Source organism: Dreissena polymorpha, chromosome 1 (genome assembly GCF_020536995.1).
Source record: "Dreissena polymorpha isolate Duluth1 chromosome 1, UMN_Dpol_1.0, whole genome shotgun sequence".
NCBI lineage: Eukaryota > Metazoa > Mollusca > Bivalvia > Myida > Dreissenidae > Dreissena > Dreissena polymorpha.
The window spans coordinates 116,498,955-116,521,120 of NC_068355.1; the positions used below are offsets into that span (position 1 = coordinate 116,498,955).

The 22,166-nt window shown below is 37.6% G+C and overlaps 1 protein-coding gene and 1 long non-coding RNA gene across 3 annotated transcripts in view; both read right to left on the reverse strand.

Annotated features, from left to right (window-relative positions):
- LOC127846254 (carnosine synthase 1-like) overlaps positions 1-22,166 on the reverse strand; it is a 112,200-nt gene that overhangs the window by 51,008 nt on the left and 39,026 nt on the right. For both annotated transcript variants that reach the window (XM_052377427.1, XM_052377434.1), the window contains one exon: positions 7,076-7,216. In XM_052377427.1, coding sequence (XP_052233387.1) covers positions 7,076-7,216 — 141 coding nt within the window. The remainder of the gene's footprint in view (positions 1-7,075; positions 7,217-22,166) is intronic.
- On the reverse strand, positions 5,096-6,057 carry LOC127846278 (uncharacterized). The gene is made up of 2 exons (XR_008033458.1): positions 5,471-6,057; positions 5,096-5,314 (listed from the first exon to the last, which is right to left on the reverse strand). It is a non-coding gene; the product is annotated as an uncharacterized LOC127846278 (long non-coding RNA).

The following is a 22,166-nucleotide window of genomic DNA, read 5'->3' on the forward strand; positions in this document are numbered from 1 at the left end:
TGTGCATGCATAGTGAATTGTATATATTATATATATAAAATGACCAATCTACTTGCGTTATTTATAGTGTGTATATTGTTACGTCACCTATTTTTGCGATGTACTTTTGATTTCACATCGCAAAATTTTATTACCGAATATACTGAAAATATGATTTTTTTTCAAGTAATGTAATATTTTAACAAGGGCTGTTTGTAAAACATGCATGCCCCCCATATGGGCTGTCCGTTGTAGTGGCAGCCATTGTGTGTATACGTTTTTTGTCACTGTGACCTTGACCTTTGACCTAGTGACCTGAAATCAATAGGGGTCATCTGCGAGTCACAATCAATGTACCTATGAAGTGTCATGATCCTGGGCAAAAGCGTTCTTGAGTTATCATCCAAAAATCATTATACTATTTCGGGTCACCGTGACCTTGACCTTTGACCTTGTGACCTCAAAATCAATAGTGGTCATCTGCGAGTCATGATCAATCTACCCATGAAGTTTCATGATCCTAGGCATATGCGTTCTTGAGTTATCATCAGAAAACCATTTTACTTTTTCGGGTCACCGTGACCTTTACCTTTGACCTAGTGACCTCAAAATCAATAGGGGTCATCTGGGAGTCATGATTAATCTACCCATGAAGTTTCATGATCCTAGGCGTATGCTTTCTTGAGTTATCATCCGGAAACCATTTTACTATTTTGGATCACCGTGACCTTGACCTTTGACCTAGTAACCTCTCGATCAATAGGGGTCATCTGCGAGTCATGATTAATCTACCCATGAAGTTTCATGATCCTAGGCGTATGCGTTCTTGAGTTATCATCCGGAAACCATTTTACTATTTCGGGTCACCGTGACCTTGACCTTTGACCTAGTGACCTCAAAATCAATAGGGGTCATCTGCGAGTCATGATCAATGTATCTATGAAGTTTTATGATCCTAGGCATAAGCGTTCTTGAGTTATCATCTGGAAACCATTTTACTATTTCGGGTCACCGTGACCTTGACCTCTGACCTAGTGAGCTGTAAATCAATAGGGTTCTTCTGCGAGTCATGATCAATGAACCTATAAAGTTTCATGATCCTAGGCATAAGCGTTCTTAAGTTATCATCCGGAAACCGTTTTACTATTTCGGGTCACCGTGACCTTGACCTTTGACCTCAAAATCAATAGTGGTCATCTGCAAGTCATGATCAATGTACACATGAAGTTTCATGATCCTAGGCATAAGCGTTCTTGAGTAATGATCAGGAAACCATTTTACTATTTCGGGTCACCGTGACCTTGCTCTTTGACCTTGTGACCTCAAAATCAATATGGGTCTTCTGCGAGTCATGATCAATGTACCTATGAAGTTTCATGATCCTAGGCATAAGCAATCTTGAGTTATCATCTGACAACCACCTGGTGGACGGACCGACAGACCGACCGACCGACATGAGCAAAGCAATATACCCCCTCTTCTTGGAAGGGGGGCATAATCAATATAAACTAATAATTGAAAAAAAATACGGTATTTAGAACTTTTCTTGTTTCGTCATTACTGGTTGAGGGTCCCTTTAATACCAAATCACTAAACCACACATCAATTACTTAGCAAAAAGTTGAAACCTCTCAACATTAAATATATTTGATATTACCTATGCAGAATTCACTCAGTTTGATGCCGTTCAACATTTATATTTTGACATAATTTAATTAAAAGCATAGTTTCATTTGTTTCTTTTTTTCCAGTAGTTTGTTGATTATCCCCATTATGAGATGTTTGTTATGCAGTGTATTGCATATTAATACATACACATTTTAATTCTTGTTTATACAGTTTTTAAATCATTGAAATGTTTATATCACATTTCCTATGCAGGTTTGTGACCTTACAATTGTATTCAGGTATTGCAAAATATAAGACATCACAGAAAATATCCTCATTACATGTATATTTAGAAGGAATAACATTTTACTTCCCTACTGTTGTGTAATTTATCAGGAGAGGCTAGGCGTAAAAAAATGGCAAGGTTTGCCTACGAGCCGCATATCTTGCAATTATTAACGTGTCTGTATAAAACAATAGTATGAATTGATTTTCATAGTATACTAATTGTTAAGTTTCTACATATGGGCCGTGCTCTGTGAAAAGGGGTTTTAATGCATGTGCGTAAAGTTTCGTCCCAGATTAGCCTGTACAGGCACAGGCTAATGAATGACTACACTTTCAACTTTAATGATATTTTTTATTTCAAGAAAGTCTCTTCTTAGAAAAAATCAATTTTAGGCGGAAATTGTCATCCCTGATAAGCCTGTATGACCAGCAGAGGCTAATCAGGGACAACACTTTACACACATGTATTAAACACATTGTTCACAGAGCATGGCCCATGTATATGCACATCTATGCACTTGGGATGCTGCATGATAAATGTCCTTAATATACATCATTAGTGTCATTAGAGATCAAACATGGCAAGGAATTTGCATCGAAGGGCTAACTGAAAGAAGGGCTGTTTGTAAAACATGCATGCCCCCCATATGGGCTGTCAGTTGTAGTGGCAGCCATTGTGTGAATACGTTTTTTGGCACTTTGACCTTGACCTTTGACCAAGTGACCTGAAAATCAATAGTTGTCATCTGCGAGTCATGATCAATGTACCTATGAAGTTTCATGATCCTAGGCGTAAGCATTCTTGAGTTATCATCCGGAAACCATTTTACTGTGTCAAGTCACCATGACCTTGACCTTTGACCTAGTGACCTGAAAGTCAACAGGGTTTATCTGCGAGTCATGATCAATGTACCTATGAAGTTTCATGATCCTAGGCATAAGCGTTCTTGAGTTATCATCGGAAACCATTTTTCTAAGTTGAGTCAACGTGACCTTGACCTTTGACCTAGTGACCTGAAAATCAATAGGGGTCATCTGCCAGTCATGATAAATGTACCTATGAAGTTTCATGATCCAAGGCATAAGTGTTCTTGAGTTATCATCCAGAAACCATTTTACTTTTTCGGGTCACCTTGACCTTTGACCTAGTGACCTGAAAATCAATAGGGCCCATCTGCGAGTCATGATCAATGTACCTATGAAGTTTCATTATCCTAGGCATAAGCGTTCTTGAGTTATCATCCGGAAACCATTTTACTATTTCGGGTGACTGTGACTTTTGACCTGAAAATCAATAGGGGTCATCTGCAAGTCATGATCAATGTACCTATGAAGTTTCATGATCCTAGGCATAAGCGTTCTTGAGTTATCATCCGGAAACCATTTTACTATTTCCGGTCACCGTGACCTTTGACCTAGTGACCTCAAAATCAATAGGGGTCATCTGCGAGCCATGATCAATGTACCTATGCAGTTTCATGATCCTAGGCTTAAGCGTTCTTGAGTTATCATCCGGAAACCAACTGGTGGACGGACCGAAACTTTACCCAAGGTTAAAGTTTTTCATCCATTTTACTATTTTGAGTCACTGTGACCTTGACCTTTGACCTAGTGACCTGAAAATCAATAGGGGTCATCTGCCAGTCATGATCAATGTACCTATGAAGTGGACGGACAGACAGACGGACATACGGATGGACATACGGACGGACCGACATGTGCAAAACAATATACCCCCTCTTCTTCAAAGGGGGGCATAAAAATCGATAAGAACAAAACCTTTTACAATAAAAACTAGAGATGGCAAACCAAAGCAAATCCGTCACCGGTTAACCTGTTTCGATATTTGAGCGGTTAACCGGTTAACCGACTGTCTTTGTACCACATAAAAAACATTCGAAAAACGTAAACGTTTACAAAGACCTATAAAATATGTATTGTATAGGTCTTTGACGTTTATAAACAATTACATGTATTTGCAAATATACTCTGTCTTGTTGATTGTCTTGCAGCCTAATTACTTGTGCGTTGTGAGAAATCCAGGCATATTCGTACAGTGTCGTCCAAGATTAGCCTGTGCAGTCCGTAAAGGCTAATCAGGGACGAAATATCAACATACACTGGATTTTCGTTAAGCAGATACTTTTCTTTGATTTTCGTTTATAAATTGTGTCTTTGTTTTTTTACCGGAGCTCTGTATCACCGATGTTCAAATCTAGCTATTAAAGGCGTTTAATGACACACTTCAAATAATGTGAACATCTGCGAACACGTCCCTCTTTAAATTACACAATAGTATGATATTGATCACAGGGGTATGATGCAATTGTGGTTATAATAATACTGAAATGCAGTGACATGCCACTGATGCTGGTACTGCTGCTGATTGTGGTACTGCTGCTAATTATGATGATATTGATAATCATGACATTGCTGAAATTGATGATAATTAGGAAAATGAAAAGGAGAACTATCATGATGATATATAAATGCAACTTATTTTTATTTATAATAGTTGACTTTCGAAGTTGCGATAACACCAAAGTGCAGTGCTATACTTAACTATGACATTGGCTATATTCGAGTACACAAACGTACTGAGTATTATTTGATCCGCGTCATGCAAAAATGGGTCTTATCCGACATATGTAGCTCCAGACCAATCAACGCCAATGAGACCACGAGACTTTGCGTAACTGCGCAGGCTGCTCTGGAGCAACACTGGCCGCATATATCATAGGGTCCATTTTCATATGACGCCGTTCAATTAGGATTGTTGGGGGAACGATTACTTTTGAATGCACCTATTGCCTTACAAGAAAAGAGAATGAGTCACGTTATGACAAGTCACATTACTTACGAGTGCTGATTGAAAAGGAAAAGGTGCTAACGATTTGAGCATTTATTGCGTTCAACAAAAAATGCATTTCTGCAAGAGTAACCGAATATTAATTTTGTAATCGGTTAACCTCCTAAAGAAACGGATAACCGGTTATCCGATTAACAGTTGCCATCCCTAATAAAAACATACACTCACAGAGAAGTATATCAAATTCAAATCATTAGTTTCTGCCATGAAAGCGAAATGAAAAATCTCTTGCAAAACAAACAAGAGCGCCGCATGACGGAGCAATATACGCCCGATTCGTGTGCCATTGGAGATGATACACTGATGATTGATGTATTTGTTTTGGAAATAAGCAAAAAAAACAACAACAACTTATATAACTGATATATTCATATATATGCATTGATATCAATAAGTGTACACTTAGTCTCATTTGTTCTCTAAAACACAATATTTAAATCATAATTGTTTAGACCCCCATACCACTTTGACGCAGGATAAAAAGTTGTTTAAAAGTTTCGGATGAATACAATTTGAATTAGAGTCCGGACAAAGTGGCGCTGTTGAAAATGCACTAATTGACCCTATGACCTAGTTCTTGACCCGACATGACCCATATTCGAACTTGACCTAGATATCAACTAGATGCAACTACTGACCAAGTTTGGTAAAGATCGGATGAATACAATTTGAATAAGAGTCCGGACAAAGTGGCGCTGTTGAAAATGGACTAATTGACCCTATGACCTAGTTTTTTACCTGGCATGACCCATATTCGAACTTGGCCTAGATATCAACTAGATGCAACTACTGACCAAGTTTGGTGAAGATAAGATTTATACAATTTGAATTAGAGTCCGGACAAAGTAAAATGCACTAATTGACCCTTTGACCTAGTTTTTGACCCAGCATGACCCATATTCGGACTTGACCTAGATATCAACTAGATGCAAATACTGACCAAGTTTGGTGAAGATCGGATGAATACAATTTGAATTAGAGTCCGGACAAAGTGGCGCCGTTGAAAATGCACTAATTGACCCTATGACCTAGTTTTTGACCCGGCATGACCCATATTCGAACTTGGCCTATATATCAACTAGATGCAACTGCTGACCAAGTTTGGTGAAGATCGGATGAATACAATTTGAAATAGAGTCCGGACAAAGTGGCCCCTTTGAAAATGCACTTATTGACCCTATGACCTAGTTTTTGACCCGGCATGACCCATATTCGAACTTGGCCTAGATATCAACTAGATGCAACTGCTGACCAAGTTTGGTGAAGATCGGATGAATACAATTTGAATTAGAGTCCGGACAAAGTGATGCCTTCCGCCCGCCGCCCGCCCGCCCGCCCGCCAAGGGGTTTCACATAATACGTCCCGTATTTTATACGGGCGTATAAAAAGTATTCATAAAATGTAATTTTTCATCATCATATAGTGCATTATTTCTTTTATAAGTCCTTTGAAAACAAATAGGAGTGGTGATTATCCGCCCTATAGAGGATCTGCAAATCAAGTGTAATCATATTTGGATCTAACGATTAGTATCTGAGATCTTATGCAGACACAAAAAGTAACATATTTTAAAAAGCAATTAATCCATTAAAAAAATTGGTGCGGAATTACCTCACCAGGAACATGTCCCCATGTATACTTGTGCTGCATACCAAGTTTCATCAAAGTCAGATTATTATAGTGTCTGGCTTGGAAACAAAAAATCCTTCAGAAATTACATAAATAAATTATAATAAAAAAAAGTAATAACTTAATAAAGTGTCATTGGAATAAAAACAATCTGCAACAAATAGGGATGCTCCATACAAACTGTAAACATATTGCAATAATAAGTGTTTGAGATCTCTTGCAAGGATGAATAAAGACATGACTCTAATGTGAATCCAATAGGGATGCTGCATACCATTGGTTTCATCACATTCAAATCATTTGTTTCTGAGATCTAACAGGGAAATGAGAAATCTTCTTAAATTTACATATTTATTAACAAAAGGCAATAACTGCAAGAAAAATCATTGGAACAGAATGACCTGCATATTATTATGAGATACTACATACCCTAGCTTCATGAAATTGGGCTCATTAAAGTATGAGATCTCACACAGAAACAAAAAGTGCCGTGAACAGAAAGACAGAATTTTCAATAAATGAACCTTAAGAAGAACTGTAAAAAAAACTAGCATTTGGATGGACAAAGTGTCAACTATTCATTATAAATCCCCACAAACACTGATTTTGGCGAACATTACAATTGGTGGGTCTTACATTAGATGACATCACTAACCCAAATTACTAGCATTCAATACTAAAGCTATCTAAATACAGCTTACATATCTCTTTGGAGCGAGGGTGAAGGCCAGTGTCTCTGGGTGGTCCACACCATAGCATGACATCTTGTATCGTGTCCACACCTTGTCGTCCACTTGGTTACACAGGGGAATTGGTGCACTTATTGGGTTAGCCAGGTTTTTCTACAATCAACAACATGTTTTAGAAACTATTTTACATTTTTCGTAAAAGTTTCCTAGTTCGGATTGGAAACATTAAACTAATAAATTCGCCAAGCTTAGAAAATAACAAAAGGCCCATGAGGGCCTGAATCGCTCTACTGCTATAAACACTGTGCAAGTTTGGAAAGAATAAGAATTTGGAAACTGTATATTTAATCGCGCAAACAAGGAGAATTTTCTCAAATTAAAGGGGAGATTATTGTGAACTTATTTCTCCAATACTGCTCATATTCAATAGGGTTCATGTCCTCATTGATATTAAGATACAGTGCAAATTTGGAAATAATTGGATGAAAACTGTGAAATTAATTTCGTAACCAAGCGGGATTTCAAAATTTTCTCATATTCAAGGGGAAGTCATTCTGGACTTATTGCTTCAATATTGCTCTTTTAACAAGGGCTGTTTGTAAAACATGCATGCTGTGGGCTGTCAGTTGTAGTGGCAGCCATTGTGTGAATACATTTTTTGTCACTGTGACCTTGACCTTTGACCTAGTGACCTGAAAATCAATAGGGGTCATCTGCCAGTCATGATCAATGTACCTATAAAGTTTCATGATCCTAGGCATAAGCATTCTTGAGTTATCATTCGGAAACTATTTTCCTATTTCAAGTCACTGTGACCTTGACCTCTGACCTAGTGACCTGAAAATCAATAGGGGTCATCTGCCAGTCGTTAACAATGAACCTATGAAGTTTCATGATCCTAGGCGTAAGCATTCATGAGTTATCATCCTTAAACCATTTTACTGTTTCGAGTCACTGTGACCTTGACCTTTGACCTAGTGACCTAAAAATCAAAAGGGGTCATCTGCCAGTTATGATCAATGTACCTTTGAAGTTTCATGATCCAAGGCCTAAGCGTTCTTGAGTTATCATCCGGAAACCATCTGGTTGACGGATCGAAACTTTAACCAAGGTTAAAGTTTTTCATCCCGAAACCATTTTACTATTTTGAGTCACTGTGACCTTGACCTTTGACCTAGTGACCTGAAAATCAATAGGGGTCACCTGCCAGTCATTATCAATGTACCTATTTAGTTTCATGATCCTAGGCGTAAGCATTCTTGAGTTAAAATCCGGAAACCATTTTACTGTTTGGAGTCACTGTGACCTTGACCTTTGACCTGAAAATCAACAGGGGTAATCTGCCAGTCAAAATCAATGTTCCTATGAAGTTTAATGATCCTAGGCGTAAGCATTCTTGAATTATTATCCGGAAACCATTTTACTATTTCGAGTCACTGTGACCTTTGTCATTTGACCTAGTGACCTGAAAATCAATAGGGGTCATCTGCCAGTCATGATCAATGTACCTATGAAGTTTCATGATCCTAGGCTTAAGCATTCTTGAGTTATCATCCGGAAACCGTTTTACTGTTTCAAGTCATTGTGACCTTGACCTTTGACCTAGTGACTTGAAAATCAATAGGGGTCATCTGCCAGTCATGATCAATGTACCTATGAAGTTTTATGATCCAAAGCCTAAGCGTTCCTGAGTCATCATCCGGAAACCATCTGGTGGACGGACGGACGGACCGACATGTGCAAAACAATATACCCCCTCTTCTTCGAAGGCAGGCATAAAAAAGGGTTGGAGTCCTCATTGATACAAAGACACTGTGCAAGTTTGCCAAGAATTAGATGAAAATTATGGACTTAATCACATAAAAAAACTAAATTTTCATTTTTTTCTCAAATTCAAGGGGAGATAATTCTGGACTTATAACTCCGATTTTGCTCATTTTCAATATGGTTTGACTCATCATTTAGATAAAGACACTGTGCAAGTTGGGAAATAATTGGATGAAAACTGTGGACTTTTTTGCGTAAACAAGCCTTATTTCACAATTTTCTCAAATTCAAGGGGAGATAATTCTAAAAAATTTACTCTGATGTAACCCATTTTCAATAGGGTTCGAGTCCTCATTAATATAAAGACACTGAACAAATTTGAAAAGAATCGGATGAAAAATGTGGACTTTATCGCGTATACAAGAAAAAGTCAAACGCACGCAGGCACGGACAGACGACGGAAACCACGCCATGACATAAGCTCTTCAGGCATTCGGCCAGTAGAGCTAAAAACCAAATAATAATAATACATTTGTCACTACAATTTTTCTGGTAAGGTTAATACTTAAATGAATACTCTGACCCAAGGGCAAGGATCAGTTGACTCCGTATTTTCTCATGAGAAAAAATTGAATTGAGAAAAGTAGCTTTTTTTTTGTTTTTGTAAAGGGTTATATATTCTCTCCCATGAGAACAGTAATAACAAGAGGGCCATGATGGCCCTGTATCGCTCCACTGTTTGTTATCATTAGTAATTAAAAAGCAGTATATACGATAGTTAAGAACATCGCACTTCATTAATTCCAACACCTTCTCTTGGATACAAAGTTTGAGTTTACCATGCAGTATCATATATTGACTTTTATCCTGCCTCAGTTGCAAACATTGACCAAATAAAGCAGGGTCGGATAAACTAGTTGATATCCGTCAGTACATCACGTGACCGTGATCTAACCGTAAGTATGTATTCATACGCGCCGACTAACATGTTCTAATATTTGACCTTTGAAATTTATTGGAACGCATCATGAAAGTTATCGTAATATTATATATCATCATTTTTATCTTCTTAAAAATATATTACCGATCCAGACGTCCGTATTTATCATGTTCATTTACTTGATTACGCAATTTATGACGTATCTAGTGTGACGTCATTTCTCTGACAAAACATACTATCTAGTTTCACTCAGGATTTTAGGGACAACAATTTTGACGTGGTGGTTTTAACAATATTTTTTAATATTTTAAAGCATCGAACGAATCATAAACGATTTTCGGAGTGTGTGTTTGTCATTCATAAGTGTTAACTTCGATAGGAATAAAATAATTCGCTACGACAGGATTACGGTTTCGTTAATCGGGTTTTGGGTCAGAATGGTAAGCATTCGATACAAACGCTATCAAAAAAGAGTGTGGTTTAAAATACATTCCGATAATAGAGATGGAAAAACAGAAAATGGATTCCGACAAAGGGATGGAAGAACAGACAATTAATGTGTATATCGTTGTACATTTATTGTTATAAGCAATGGATTAAAGTTGTCATTAAGGTAAATAAAATTTAGTTTTTGTTTTGCTGATGCATTTTGATTTCATTTTTTTACCAAGAAAAATATCACATTCTCGATTCGTTTTTTATTTCTTCTCTTAATAGTTTCGATAGGAAAGTATTAAAAGGAACAGTTTAATGTGGAACTATTTTTAGCGTGACACAATCGGTAGTTATTCGGTCGTCAGGAATGTAGGAGGCCTGACAAGAATAATTATATTGTTATGTAAATTAATCATTTGTCTTTGATAAAATGTGTCAACGGCATGAAGCAGGATAAATCGAATACATGGTTGGTGCCGAGATTGAGAAAGTTTATCCGGTTCGGCCCGAAAAAGAAAAATAGGGCTCGCTAAAGCTCGCCCTATTTTCTTTTTCTAAGCCTCACCGGATAAACTTTCTCCATCTCGGCACCAACCATGTATTCTCTATTTCTTGAAATAATTAATTTCATGGAAGTTGTGTTTTTAAAATCAATAAGATATTATTAAACTGGTTTAAACACTACAAAAAAAGAAATGAAATTAACATGTCATTTAAAATATTTTTATCGGGATATAAATGGTCACTTTCGACATATTTAAATAAAACCCGACTATTTTCAGTTTATAAGAAAAACATGCATAACACATGTTCTTACTTCAATTCCTTTGTAAGCAGTCACCATCTGATCTAAAATGGCACTAAATGACAGGGTTTTATCTCATGTTTACAAGAAAATCAGAAGAAAACAACAAAATTGACATTTTTTCCCACAGCTTCGTGATCAAATTTCCGATGGTCTGTATAAACATTGATTTCCAAAAAATTAAATAAATAGTTGTGCATCTGCTTACATGTATTGATAGATTTTTTATTGATAAACATCTCCCATGCTTCAAAAAGTAAAGATAATGTCTACAAACTGGCGCAAAAAGACTTGATTCCCATGCATGCATGTAGGTTACTTGTTGTTGTTGTTGTGACCTTGGAACTAATTATGTAAACACAACTTAGACTGGTCCGCGCATATGCAGAAATGTTTTCGATCATGCTTTTGAACTGATGGGTTATCATATTAAAGGCAAAAAAAGCTTATAAATTTAATTTCTTTGTAGATTATGGGATGATTAAGTACCAAATGCCATTCTCGACCTTCCAATAGACCATAACTCCTTCTGAAGAGTTTGTTTTTGTTTTGAAAACCGGACTTCCGGTTTCAAAAAGTAGAAATTGCTCATGATGAGCAATTTCTCCTTTTATCACAATGATTTCTACCCCACCCAGCCATTTTATAAATAGTCCTTTACAATATTATTTCTCGTCTGCAATCTCTTTCAATTTGGGGAAGTCCAAAATGTGTCGTTTGGTAAAGGGTTAACATTTATGTATAGTTAACATGTTGGTCTACCTTTCACGCTCCACATGTATGCATTCATCTCTTATAATTAAAAAGTTATTCCAAGTGTATTTTGATAAACTTTTAGTTTGAGAAGAAAATATTTAATTCATCCCATAATGAATAAATAGCAAAAAAGCATAAACATGCAAAGTTCAACGACTTCCTGTGGCCATGTTTTTTGACAAATCAAAATTTTCTTGAACAACTTTTTAATGGGAGCCTTCAAGGGATAAATTTGGCCCCAGGGGCATAATTTGAACAAACTTGGTAGAGAACTATAAGATGTCACTACATACCATATTTGGTAGCCCTAGGCCCAATGGTTATGGACAGGATGATTTTTAAAGTATGCACTAAAGAGGCTTTATATAAGCATATGTTCAGTTTTGTAACCCCAGGGGCAGGGTCAAATTTGAGCTCAGGGGAATAATTTGAACAAATTTGGTAGAGGACTATTAGATGTTACTACATACCAAATTTAGTAGCCCTAGGCTCTATAATTATGAACAAGAAGATTTTTAAAGTTTGCACAAAATAGGCCTTATTTAAGCATATGTTCATTTTTGTGACCCCCAGGGCAGGGTCAAATTTGACCCCAGGGGCATAATGTGAAAAAACTTGGTAGAGAACTTTAAGAATTTAATGCATACAAATTTGGTACAAATAGGCCCAATGGTTATGGACAAGTAGATTTTTAAAGTTTGCACAAAATATGCCTTATATAAGCATATGTTCAATTTTGTGACCCCTGGGTTGATCCCAGGGGCTTAATTTGAACAAACTTGGTAAAGGACTATTAGATGTCACTACATACTGAATTTGGTAGCCCTAGGCCCTACGGTTATGGAAAAGAAGTTTTTAAAGTTTGCACAAAATAGGCTTTATATAAGCATATGTTCATTTTTGTGACCCCCGGGGCAGGGTCAAATTTGACTCCAGAGGCATAATTTAAACAAACAAAGTAGAGAACTATTAAATGTCACTACATACCAAATGTGGTAGTACTAGGCCCAATGGTTATGGACAGAAAGATTTTTAAAGTTTGCACAAAATAGGCTTTATATAAGCATATATTCAATTATTGACCCCCGGGTGGGGTCAAATTTGACCCCAGGGGCATAATTTGAACAAATTTGAAAGAGTTTCACCCCAGAAACATTTGTGATTAGTTTTATCAGAATTGGACTTGTAGTGTAGGAGAAGAAGATGTTTAAAGAAAAAGGTAACGCACACACGCACGCACCCATGCACACACGCACGACGGACACAGGACCATGACATAAGCCCTGCTGGCCTCTGGCCAGTGGAGCTAAGAAGGCCTTAAAAATGAAAATGAGCCATGCTCTGGGAAAACAGGGCTTAAAGCATGTGTGTTGTGTTGTTAGGGATTTCACTTAAAGCATGTGCGTAGTGTTGTTAGGGACTTCACTCAAAGCATGTGCATAGTGTTGTTAGGGACTTCACTTAAAGCATGTGTGTTGTGTTTTAGGGACTTCACTTAAAGCATGTGCATAGTGTTGTTAGGGACTTCATTTAAAGCATGTGCATAGTGTTGTTAGGGACTTCACTTAAAGCATGTGTGTTGTGTTGTTAAGGACTTCACTTAAAGCATGTGCGTAGTGTTGTTAGGGACTTCACTTAAAGCATGTGTGTTGTGTTGTTAGGGACTTCACTTAAAGCATGTGCGTAGTGTTGTTAGGGACTTCACTTAAAGCATGTGCATAGTGTTGTTAGGGACTTCACTTAAAGCATGTGTGTTGTGTTGTTAGGGTCTTCACTTAAAGCATGTGCGTAGTGTTGTTAGGGACTTCACTTAAAGCACGTGTGTTGTGTTGTTAGGGACTTCACTTAAAGCATGTGTGTTGTGTTGTTAGGGACTTCACTTAAAGCATGTGCGTAGTGTTGTTAGGGACTTCACTTAAAGCATGTGTGTTGTGTTGTTAGGGACTTCACTTAAAGCATGTGCGTAGTGTTGTTAGGGACTTCACTTAAAGCATGTGCGTAGTGTTGTTAGGGACTACACTTAAAGCATGTGCGTAGTGTTGTTTGGGACTTCACTTAAAGCATGTGCGTAGTGTTGTTAGGGACTTCACTTAAAGCATGTGTGTAGTGTTGTTAGGGACTTCACTTAAAGCATGTGTGTAGTGTTGTTAGGGACTTCTTTTAACGCATGTGCATAGTGTTGTTAGGGTCTTCACTTAAAGCATGTGCGTAGTGTTGTTAGGGACTTCACTTCAAGCATGTGTGTAGTGTTGTTTGGGACTTCACTTAAAGCATGTGCGTAGTGTTGTTAGGGACTTCACTTAAAGCATGTGCGTAGTGTTGTTAGGGATTTCACTTAAAGCATGTGCGTAGTGTTGTTAGGGACTTCACTTAAAGCATGTGCGTAGTGTTGTTAGGGACTTCACTTAAAGCATGTGCGTAGTGTTGTTAGGGACTACACTTAAAGCATGTGCGTAGTGTTGTTAGGGACTTCACTTAAAGCATGTGCGTAGTGTTGTTAGGGACTTCACTTAAAGCATGTGTGTAGTGTTGTTAGGGACTTCACTTAAAGCATGTGTGTAGTGTTGTTAGGGACTTCACTTAAAGCATGTGCGTAGTGTTGTTAGGGTCTTCACTTAAAGCATGTGCGTAGTGTTGTTAGGGACTTCACTTCAAGCATGTGTGTAGTGTTGTTAGGGACTTCACTTAAAGCATGTGCGTAGTGTTGTTAGGGACTTCACTTAAAGCATGTGCGTAGTGTTGTTAGGGACTTCACTTAAAGCATGTGCGTAGTGTTGTTAGGGACTTCACTTAAAGCATGTGCGTAGTGTTGTTAGGGACTTCACTTAAAGCATGTTAGTAGTGTTGTTAGGGACTTCACTTAAAGAATGTACGTAGTGTTGTTAGGGACTTCACTTAAAGCATGTGCGTAGTGTTGTTAGGGACTTCACTTAAAGCATGTGCGTAGTGTTGTTAGGGACTTCACTTAAAGCATGTGCGTAGTGTTGTTAGGGACTTCACCTAAAGCATGTGCATAGTGTTGTTAGGGACTTCACCTAAAGCATGTGCGTAGTGTTGTTAGGGACTTCACTTAAAGCATGTGCATAGTGTTGTTAGGGACTTCACTTAAAGCATGTGCGTAGTGTTGTTAGGGACTTCACTTAAAGCATGTGCGTAGTGTTGTTAGGGACTTCACTTAAAGCATGTGCGTATTGTTGTTAGGGACTTCACTTAAAGCATGTGCGTAGTGTTGTTAGGGACTTCACCTAAAGCATGTGCGTAGTGTTGTTAGGGACTTCTCTTAAAGCATGTGCGTAGTGTTGTTAGGGACTTCACTTAAAGCATGTGCGTAGTGTTGTTAGGGACTTCACTTAAAGCATGTGCGTAGTGTTGTTAGGGACTTCACCTAAAGCATGTGCGTAGTGTTGTTAGGGACTTCACCTAAAGCATGTGCGTAGTGTTGTTAGGGACTTCACCTAAAGCATGTGTGTTGTGTTGTTAGGGACTTCACTTAAAGCATGTGCGTAGTGTTGTTAGGGACTTCACTTAAAGCATGTGCGTAGTGTTGTTAGGGACTTCACTTAAAGCATGTGCGTAGTGTTGTTAGGGACTTCACTTAAAGCATGTGCGTAGTGTTGTTAGGGACTTCACTTAAAGCATGTGCGTAGTGTTGTTAGGGACTTTACTTAAAGCATGTGCGTAGTGTTGTTAGGGACTTCACTTAAAGCATGTGCGTAGTGTTGTTAGGGACTTCACCTAAAGCATGTGCGTAGTGTTGTTAGGGACTTCTCTTAAAGCATGTGCGTAGTGTTGTTAGGGACTTCACTTAAAGCATGTGCGTAGTGTTGTTAGGGACTTCACTTTTGCCTTTTTGTAAGAAGAGACTTCTTTAACCCTTTCCCACTCAGAGGCAAAGTGAAAATGGCTATGTGAAAACAGCATCAAACCAGAACAGCTTGTGAGTAACTCTTTTAACTTTTTTAAGGGACTACACATGCATTTAATTACATATCTAAGTGGTAAAAGTTAAACAATTTGGCCCTAAGGCTAAGACTACTCTGACCAAAAGGAGTTCAAAAATTACGAAGTACTTTACGAATCACACATACAGTCAAAACCCAATGGCTCGAATTTGCTTTGCTCGAATTTTCAGTTGGCTTGAACTCACCTCGAAGCACCGATTTTTTATTGCTATATATTTATATACATTTCTATCGGATGGCTTGAATTCTCAAGGGTCGAATTATCAGATGGCTCGAACTGTTTGGTTCGAATTCGCTTCGGGTCGCATAAAGCTGTTAATCGATAAGGAGCGCTTGATTAACGGGAAGTCATAATTGCAAACAATTGTCATCAACTCAATCGTTAGTTAATTTGAGCAAAAGATAACATTTTGTACAAAATATTGCATTCTTTTTGTAAATGCAGTATTATTAGGGCTGGAATGGCTGCATCACACAATTTACATGTTCAATGTCAACTTGATGAAATAGAAAGTGTTGTATCTTTACGACAACTCATGAACAAAAAACATACTGACATGATGTTATTCTTAAAAATGGAAGCAAATCAATAAATACCGTATTTTCCCTTGTAAAGCGCGCGTTTTTTTACCTCCAAATTTCAAATTAAAAAGTTTGTGCGCTTTATACATTGATACAACGCTATCCTGGCTGCTAAATTGCAAAAAATTCATTTCATAATCGTAAATATTCATAATAGCCGCCATTATTTTATTCCAGAAAACGACATCCTATAATCTTACAGACTGAAGGGGCCGTTTAAGAAACAACAAAAAGTCGGTAATGGCAGATATGAACGGGGTAGCATTAGTTATTTACAAAAAATAAAATGTTTGAATAAAGTATGGGAACATTTATTAGTCTGTGTTTGTGCACTTCTACGGCCATTTTCAGTCTGATTAGGCAGCTTACGTTGGACTGGTAAAGGTATTTGGTCTGTTTTACAGGTAACCGTAGGTGTGAACAGGGACTTCTTAAGTGTTTTCCAGTTTGGTCCAGGTTTTTGGCGCCTTCATTGTTCATCACATTCACGCCTGTGTAGTGCGACAAACAATAACCCAACTTGTCCAACATAATAGATTAACAGTTTTACGTCAATACTGACATATCTCAACAACTGCAGCCCTGTCTCCCATTGTGCCATGAAGTTTTTATACAGCATTCAAATTTAAAGCCCATGCTTTCCCCCAGGAAGAATGACATGATGTACATGAATTCTTATTTTCTCACGTTTTACAGGAAATGCACGTAGACTGTTAATCTGTTGCAAGAAAATTACAAAATTGTCAGAAAAGTATAGTGCTTTGCAACCCATGCTCCTAATCATAATGACGCTTCCTATTTTGAATGCTTAATTAAGCTTTCCAAAACCCCGGATTATTGGATTGCGCAATAGTAAAATAGCGGCCATTTTCGGTCCGATTTTTTGTGGTTTTATAGTCTTTAAATATTTGTTTCTCCCTTTTTGCATTAATAAAACAGCCAGCGCTATACATGGGTGCCCGCTATACAAAGGAAAATACAGTACATGTAGTGCTGTTTATTATTCAGCGATGTGCATAAAGTGCTTAAGCATGTTTTGTTTTACGTGATAATTCTAACATGTACCCGTTCATGTAACATGTGCTGCGTAAAAAATGTGCCGATAAAATTTGCATTGAGTATATAATTATTTTTTAATTTTATTTGCAATTGTTTTTAAATATTTCGTTCATAACAATAGTATGTATATACATGCATTTGGTCTTCATTGATTAAAAAGCAGAAAGTAGAAGGGAGTTTGGGCAGTATGAATACTCTTCAACTGGAGATGTAAATCTATTGCAGTTTCATGTTACAATGTAGTAAACATAAGTGTATTATAAATCGCATTGCTTGAATTCCAGATGGCTCGAACATTAGTTGTAAAACCCGGCCTGAGTTCGAGCCATCGGGTTACAACAGTTGTTAATTTCTAGGTCTTTTTTTATGTTTGCTATCTGCTGAGAAATCATAAGAACACATGTTCTGACCAAAGTTCATACAGCCATATAATGAAAACTGCCCCATCCCTGAATGAAACCATTTTCCAACTCAACCAAGATATCATAAGAACAAATGCTCCTCCCAAGTTTTATGAAGATTGGGCTGAAGTTGTGATTTCTTCAGTACAAAAAAAGTTTAACTAAAGCCATACAAGGAAAACTACGCGCCGCCTGGTTGCCATAGTTTTTCATGGACCAGAACCATTTTCAAACTGACAGCTGAGATATCATTTTAACAAATGTTCTGACCAAGTCTAAAAAAAAATTGACTCCTAGAGTGTTAACTAGCTTTTCCTTTCATTTTACCTTGTTATCAAGTTTTTGACCTCCAGCAACTCAGTTTAAATCTAAGCCAACATATCATTAGAACAAATGGTCTGACTTAGTTTCATGAAGATTGGACAATAAATGTTGACGATGCACCACAATGATTGGAAAAAAGACAATCACAAAAGCAGGTCATTAGCACATTGTGCTCAGGTAAGCTTACAAAAAATACCATGAATGCAGAAAGTGTTGTCCCTGATTAACCAGTGAGAACTGCAAGGATTATCTAGGACAACACTTTATGCATATTAATTAAACCCCATTCTCCCAGAGAAGGGAGTTTAATGCAAGTGCTTATAGTGTTGTCTCAGATTAGCCTGTGCAGTCCACACAGGCTAATCAAGGATGATAATTTCCGCCTAAACTGGATTTTTGCTAAAAAGATATTTTCTGTAAACAAAAAATACAATAAAAGCAGAAAGTGTCGTCCATGATTAGCATGTGCAAACTGCGCAGGCTAATCTGGGACAACACTTAAGGCACATGCATTAAGCACATATATTTCTATTTCAAATAGCACAGCCCATACAGTACAGCTCACGCAAAACCAACAAAATCCGCAGCTATGCCGCGGACACATTTTTTTGTTTTCGCATCCATGAGTATTCCCTCGGAATCATGCTGAGGCACTCCACGATAATTCCTGCCTCGGCATCGATCCCCGGCATCACGCCGCTTCTTTACACGCGGAGGTTCGCCGAGAAAAAATATACAAATGTTTATTTTATACTATAACAAATGTTAAATAATTTTTAAATAAATGATTATTAGAAACAGATACAAATAATACGTTGATATGTTTACTTCTGTGTGATTGTGTAAACCTTTCGTCAGCTTCTCTGCATACGGAACTTCATACAAAATGATTTTGTAGGTCATTATAACCATATCAATGAACCTTACACAGTTTAATCCCATACATGATCTCGGAAACGTGACTTGCTTTTAATATCGAAAACAAAATATTGATTTTTATAAGATTTGCGAAAATACATATGAGAACCAAACAACTATCCACATAGAAAACAAATATAAATAATGTTGACAATTTTAATAAAAACATTTGTTCTTTTATATTTAAAAATGATTATTTTCACTTCGTCCCCATTTTCAGAAATGGACATGTGTATGTTGCATCTAAATTTAAATGTACACATTGCATCAGGTGATATACGCGTGTTAGCCGAGAATACCGCCGTCTCGATTAGTCTGCCATTAAATAAAACAGTCGCATGTACAATTCGTTTGATGGAAAATGTAAAACGTTTGTCTTAACAAACTGTTCAGCAATATTGATAGAATTTGCTTTTAAAAATGGCAGTCGTAATAAACGGAATTATCGGGCAATATATAGAAACATTTAATGCAGCATAAATTTTTTAATGTGGCTACCAAAATGATATTGTGACGCAAAACAGTATTATTATTTTGACATTTAAATACACTTGTAAATCTGCAGTTTTCTAAGAATTTGTGCGAAAATAATGATGACTTGTGTAATACCACGTTATCGGCCTGGAAAGCGTGAGCATTTTCATTGTTATTTTAATAATGGAATTTTATGAACGCCTCATGCACTGTTCCAAACGTTCCAATACATTTAATAATTATGTAGAGAACTGTGCGTGGTCCCCGATTTAGAGCATGGAGTTTAGACGATATTCAAAACCGGTAATCAATATATATAATTTGTATTGATGAATGCTAACAATGTTTTATATATAACATAACATTCTTATCACAACTTTGATATCTTGCATTGCCATTCATATTTTGTAAATATAAAAGGATGAATAAAATACAAGTGTTGTTTTTTTAATTTCAACACATTCCCATAACATTCTTCGAGCGAATGTTTTATTTCGCCACGTAAAGAAAGAAATAGGTTTGCGATCTAGGCAAATAACAACAAAGTCGTGCGTTTATAATACTTATATTTTTTTCAACTATCAACACATATAAAATAAATACACTCATAGCCATGCTTTCTTTTCATTCGGCAGTATGGAAGAGAATAATGTGGGTTTGAAGTCAAGTACTGCTTTCTGAAATAAAAGAAATAAATGTTAAAACATTAACCAGAAAAATACGAGTGATAAATAAAACCTTTCTTTCAATGAGGTGTTGAAGGACTTTATTGAAGGAGATATTTTTTTGATTTGTGCGCATTTTGTTTCATTTCAGACTCCATGCAGTTTGCAGATCAAAATCTCTGTGCTTTATTACTCGAACTCGTTAGTTTCTGAACACGTGTGCAACTTAAAATAGCCATCGGAATTGTGTTTTATGGCCCAAACAAGCACAAAGTGTGTAGAACCCGTGTTTCTTGTCCCTAAATGTTAGATAAGCACATGCGCTATTCATTATTATGATGGTCAGTACAAAAGGCATATTAAAGACCGCCGACTGCGCCTTTGTTTTATCGCCAAATCAAGCACCGATAATCCAATATCCTGTGTATTACTAAACACAAAATTTAGATAAGCACGTGTCGTTTGTAAAAACAGTGATTGTACATGTCAGTAAACATATCAAAGTAATTCTCGTATATGATCTTGGAAACGGGACTTGCTTTAAAAATGTACGATATAATGGAATCAAACAACAAAACTAGAAATGGCGAGGCAGAGGCCGACGCGTATCCCCACGCCGCATGTTTGACCCAGGTGCGCCCCAGGGTTGGTAATGGGGCCATGCATAGTTGAGATTGACCGTATTGTCATAAGAGAAGTTCAGTATCAATTAGAAGTGAATCGGTGTAGAAATGAAGAAATTATAGTAAAAGGCAATTTTGGGTGGGCGTGGCCTATGTGGGCGGGGCGCCCAAGGGTTGGTAATGGGGCCATGCATAGTTGAGATTGACTGTATTGTAAAAAGAGAGGTTCAGTATCAATTTGAAGTGAATTGGTGTAGAAATAAGGAAGTTATAGTAAAAGGCAATTTTGGGTGGGCGTGGCCTATGTGGGCAAGGCGCCCCAGGGTTGGTAATGTGGCCATGCATAGTTGAGATTAACCGTATTGTCATAAGAGAGGTTCAATATCAATTTGAAGTGAATCGGTGTAGAAATGAAGAAGTTATAGTAAAAGGCAATTTTGGGTGGGTGTGGCCTATGTGGGCGGGGCGCCTCAGGGTTGGTAATGGGGCCATGCATAGCTGAGATTGACCATATTGTCATGAGAGAGGTTCAGTATCAATTTGAAGTGAATCAATGTAGAAATGAAGAAATTATAGTAAAAGGCAATTTTGGGTGGGCGTGGCCTATGTGGGCGGGGCGCCCCAGGGTTGGCAATGGGGCCATGCATAGTTGAGATTGACCGTATTGTCATAAGAGAGGTTCAGTATCAATATGAAGACAATGGGTGTAGAAATGAAGAAATTATAGTAAAATAACCTTAAAAAATGAGTAAAAATCTCTGGCCCGGCCCCACCCCAACCCCCATTACTTTTGACCCAGGGGTTAGATCAAAATTCCAAATAGTGCAGGGTCGCTCATATGCTCATAGCTACCATGTGTGTAAGTTTCAAGGTTCTGGTGCTAATAGTGTAGGAGGTGATAGTGGCCAGAACGGACGGATGGACAGACGGAGGGACGGCGGAGATAACCACAATATCCCCACGCTTTTCAAAAAGCGTGGGGATAAAGACAATTTTGGGTGGGTGTGACCTATTATGGGCGGGGCGCCCCAGGGTTGGTAATGGGGCCATACATAGTTGAGGTTGAACGTATTGTCATAAGAGATGTTCAGTATCAATTTGAAGTGAATCGGTGTAGAAATGAAGAAAGTATAGTAAAAGGCAATTTGGGGTCGGCGTGGCCTATGTGGGCGGGGCGCCCCAGGGTTGGTAATGGGGCCATGCATAGTTGAGATTAACTGTATTGTCATAAGAGAGGTTCAGTATCAATTTGAAGTGAATCGGTGTAGAAATGAAGAAACTATAGTAAAAGACAATTTTAGGTGGGCGTGGCCTATGTGGGCATGGCTAATGTGGGCGGGGCGCCCCAGGGTTGGTAATGGGGCCATGCATAGCTGAGATTGACCGTATGGT